General features: G+C 37.0%; 1 protein-coding gene across 1 annotated transcript in view; it reads right to left on the bottom strand.

Moving 5' to 3' along the window:
• Window positions 1-4,791, bottom strand: part of si (sucrase-isomaltase) — a gene marked incomplete in the record, with an annotated part of 76,141 nt that overhangs the window by 57,391 nt on the left and 13,959 nt on the right. The window contains 2 exon segments of the mRNA XM_014012841.1: window positions 29-113; window positions 1,283-1,396. Of these exon segments, the coding sequence (XP_013868295.1) occupies window positions 29-113; window positions 1,283-1,396 (199 nt within the window).

The following is a 4,791-nucleotide window of genomic DNA, read 5'->3' on the forward strand; positions in this document are numbered from 1 at the left end:
ATATATATGAAAGTGAATGAAGTCTTACTTGGAGTGTAGGGCGGGTAGTTGAGGTTGTTTGCAACACAACCCTTATTTGACCCTTTCACAAAACTAGACACCTCGTTCATGTCCTGAAAAGTATGAAAGAAAAGAGTAAAGTTGTTAATACATTGTTAATGTGTGTACAAGTACAATTGAGTGGTACAGCAGCACAGTGATCAGAACTCAGAAAACAAGTAAGTAAGTAAGTAAGTAAGTAAGTAAGTAAGTAAGTAAGTAAGTAAGTAAGTTAGTAAGTGAGTTAGTAAGTGAGTTAGTAAGTAAGTTAGTAAGTAAGTTAGTAAGTAAGTAAGTAAATAAATAAATGGTTGCAGGATTGCCCTTCAGGCCCAGTGCCTTTCTTGGTGGAGTTTATACTGTATGTTCTTCCTGTGCACGTGGGTTTTCTCCAGGTACTCCAGTTTTCTCCCACAAACCAGAAACATGCATGCTTGTTCCACCGGTAACTATAAATGGCCCTTATGTGTTGACCCTGAGATGGACGTGAAACTTTTCCAGAGAGTACAATGACTCCCAAACAACGACTGCTGGACAAAGGCTCCAGTTCCCCATGACCAAAAAAAGGAGAAGTGTGTAAAGAAGATGGTTGGAAGCATGGATAGATCTAAAATTGTTGTGGTATTGTATAGTTTTCCCTAAATTCCTAACATACTGTATACTCTAAGTCATACTAGAATGAGAGAGATGTTCGCACAAAGCAAAGAAGACACACAAAGCAGGGAACAATTTGCATTCTGTCAATAAACGTTCTGTTTTAACTTGTTGTGTATCTCTAGGTATTTAGGATCACTATACTAAAATAATGCATTGGATTTTTTTACATGCCATTTGTTTTTTACTATTTAATAATAAGTATCTCTAATCTCTAAGTATCTCAACCTCAGTTGAGCAAAAGTCTCAGTAAAAGACTGAGATGGACATTGTACATATGTGAGTGTGTACATGGGAGGGAGAAGAAACTATTATGGTAATGAGTATATCTACAGTGAATTTCCAGCTAACAAATCATTAACAGTGTATAAATTCCTCTGCTTTTTGTGTGTGCCAAGTTTCTCACTGCTCTGTTGTTCAACCCTCAAAAAAGTAATTGCTAGTGAAAATGTCAGAAATGTAGGCTCATTGTCCCTGTGTGTGCATGTGTGTGCTTGTAATTGGCTTCAATATCATGCCTGGTTTGGAAATTTGCAGCTATTGAGCAGCTAATTACTGAGTTCACTTCATGTTTCTGAAACAGACTTACAATCCAGAGGGCATCGTGTTTGATCTCCTTGTAGAGTCGCTCATACTCATCAACCCACCAATCGATGCAGTTTTGGGAGGTGTAGTCTGGGAAGACCGTCTCCCCCGGCCAAACCTGCAAGGGAGGGAATGTAAGATAACGGTTTGTTTACAAGCAAAACAAACATTTTCAAAACGATCTTGGATAAAACTAGGAGAARATTAGTTTGGCATTGCTGCAAGAGCGTCCCTAATGACAGGATACATTTCAAGTTTTCTTCAAACTTGACAGGAGTTTTTGGTACTAAAACACTGTAGTCATTTCATCCTTTTATTTAAGTGTCAAAAACATCTGGAACATGTCTTTAACCACATGCTAACAACATGACAGGACACATTGAGCAGAAATGTTGTAGGAGTAGAGATCTCTGTGGAAATAAAACACTGTGCCTGTGGGGGTGTTGGAGAGACGGCTTTGAGACGCAGGGATGACAATAAAAAAGAGAACGGGGAAAGGGAGAAATGGACTAAGAGAAAGTGTGGGATTGATGAGGTAGAGCTAGCAAAGGAGAAAGGGATAAAGAGACAGATGAGTCGAGGAAGAGAACAGAGAGGCGAATAAATCGATAATGCAATAGAAATCTCAAGACGTGACTGTGTGTTAGAAGTCGTCCTTAATGACATGTATTGAGAAAAATGATTAATCCACAGGCAGAGGCAGAGATTTCCTTTCTCGCTGTGTGTGTATCTGTGCGTATGCAGGATTTCTGTGTGAATTCTTCTGCAGAGCACAGAGATATTAAATCTCAAGGTTGCTCCAGCTCTGGCTTTCTTTTACCTTCTACTTCTGCTGAAAATAACTTTACAAGCTGGTTCGTAGCAAACGAGTGAATCACCCTTATGCATGTTCACGTGCATACAAGCAYATTTATAGGCTGCTGTTTTTGGCAGGAGGTCTGAACTTCAAGGTCAGAGCTTGTTGATAGACCGTTGCGGATGCCGTTGATCCTTTATGAGTCTTTTTTTTTCATTTAATTTAAGATTTTGTCACGTATAGATTCCTGCTGACACTGACAACAGGGCAAACACTGAAACAAATCTGCTGGCATTTGAAGRGGCATATCTCACTCTTGTCTTTTTGCTGCTTTTATGTCTCCTTTTTGCCATCCTGCCTATCRYTCTKCTTTCTCTTTTACCTGATTCTCAARGTCCCTTTGCCTCTATGCTGTCTTCAATTGGGTTCCTTAACTTGCACCTTGTCTGTGCCTTTGTTCTGTGTACTTGATAATCTGTTCTTTTGTCTTGCTGTGACTGGATTCCTGTGTAAGTCTCTGTCAGCTACTTTGTAAAACAGCCAGCCTGTCTCCAAGTACATTCTAATCTATTATCTACATTCACCGCTAATCTATTATCTCTTTCTGTCTGTGCACTTGTCTTCTTTGTGCCTGTCTCTCATCCTCACCTTTAACCCAAATAAACTCTCTTTATTCTCTCCCAGTTACTTAATTTAGTTCCATATTTTCTTTGTCCTTACCTCTTTGGCGAGGAGAGAAATATTTATCTATACGAGTTAAGCCATTCTGTGATTTTTTTTAAACTCACATGCGGAAACATACTGTATGGGCCATCGGGAAAAAAAAAAAGCTTTTATCCTTATCTTTGCAAGCAATTAGTTGTTTTAAAGGCAAAATAAATACCAGCCTGTCACTGTATTGCCTTCATTGCCATTGCAGAGACAGCAAAGGTTGTTTTTAAAGAACCTGACCGTTTTTTAAGAACACATCATTTGGAAATAAAGTACAATCAGTTATTTCCCACAAATGTCAAGGCACATGTAGTCCAAAAATAGCATGTTYTGTGAACATTGCTAGACACAGATGAACTCGTGAACATTTCCTTTCTTTTTTTTGTTGTTTCTGTCTCTATCTTCCAAATACATAAACACACATCTTAGTCTGTCACGCGGGGACTCCGAACATTTTAAGATTAAACACTAATGCAGAATCAATGCCTATGTTTGACCTGTTCGTAAACAGAATAATAAAAGTGATTTGTGGAGCATGCTAGGCCTAATCGTCTGTGTAATCAAAGGCAACACTTTAAAAGCATGAAAGCAACATACTCCTGTCTCCTACCACCCTAACCTCCTACCTTTACACTCAGCAGGGAAGAGCCTTTTAAATGTATGCTCTTTGGAAAAAGGATTAGGAAAAAAAACATGATGGGTGCTTGAACTTTCCTTTAGGAAAATAAAATGACGTAAGACTATTTGTAAGCCAACCACACACATAAAAGCACATTTCTAAATGTAGATTTATTATGCAGATCTGTGTTGGATATAAAAAGTAAACATAGTAAGTTACTGTAAATAAATAACTAATTGGAACAAAACAAAACAAAAAACAAACTACCACAGTTTGATTATTCTAATGGAAAGAGATGGTTTTAATGTTGATTCTCTTCTGAACATTTAAACAAATAAATGGGTCATCAGCATCAATGTGTTGTATTAAACTAAATCAAATAATCACCATGATAGCAATGTCTTGACTGGATAAAAGGGAAGCCATGACTTTGACTGTTTATTATTTTTATTTTAGATGCAATTAGAATTTAAAAACACAACATAATGAGACGACGTGAGTTGTTCAAACTACTAGACATTGGGGGATTATTATGGCACAGTCTACACTACTGAACATCTACAAAAAAGAATGAAAAAAACATTTTTGAGTATTTGACAAAACAATAAAGAAATAAAGAAATACGTACTTTCAGAAGTAGAGATTTTCATAAACTGTTTTGGATGTGTTCAAGTGGACGTGAGATACAGAAATGTTAATCTTTTCAATTATTCAAAATTGCCCACAATTACATTATCCCTTAAAAACAAAACAAAACAAAACAAAAGCAATACATTTGTATGTTGACTTGTCCTGTCATTTAATTGTCATTTTATAACACTGCCTAACTCGGAACAAAAACTATGTGCTGCACAGACTAAAATTAGACACAATTTTAAATAATACAAAAAACTCAAACACGTTTTTGGCGGATCTGTATTCATGCTAAGAATGTTCTTCCTCTGTGTGTCGACCTGTCTTTAACATGGACATTCCCGCAGCTAGTGGTGTGGTAAAGTTAAATTAAACTTTGTTTTTCCTTTCATTTATGGGAAGTTGCTAAAAAATGTGTAGTCTAGACAAGCTATAAAATTGTCAGCTGATAATGTTAGCTTCAGCAGTAAAAAAAAAAAATCATTTTACCTTTAATTCTGTATAAAACCAATAACTATGTCTAATTGTGAGGATTAGGCATGAACAGACCCAGGGCGCAGGCAGGCTCCAAAAGTAGAACAAAAATTTATTTTAAATAACAAAAATGCTGTAGAGACAGCTGAACTTACACTAGGCACGAGGATCACACAGGCAGGGGGAACAAAGCACAGAGAACCAGAACCAACACATCAAACACAATGATCCGACACAAGACTGAGACAGGACAGGGCTTAAATACACAGAAAACTAATTA

This window comes from Austrofundulus limnaeus, unplaced genomic scaffold, assembly GCF_001266775.1.
Source record: "Austrofundulus limnaeus strain Quisiro unplaced genomic scaffold, Austrofundulus_limnaeus-1.0 Scaffold95, whole genome shotgun sequence".
Lineage (NCBI taxonomy): Eukaryota > Metazoa > Chordata > Actinopteri > Cyprinodontiformes > Rivulidae > Austrofundulus > Austrofundulus limnaeus.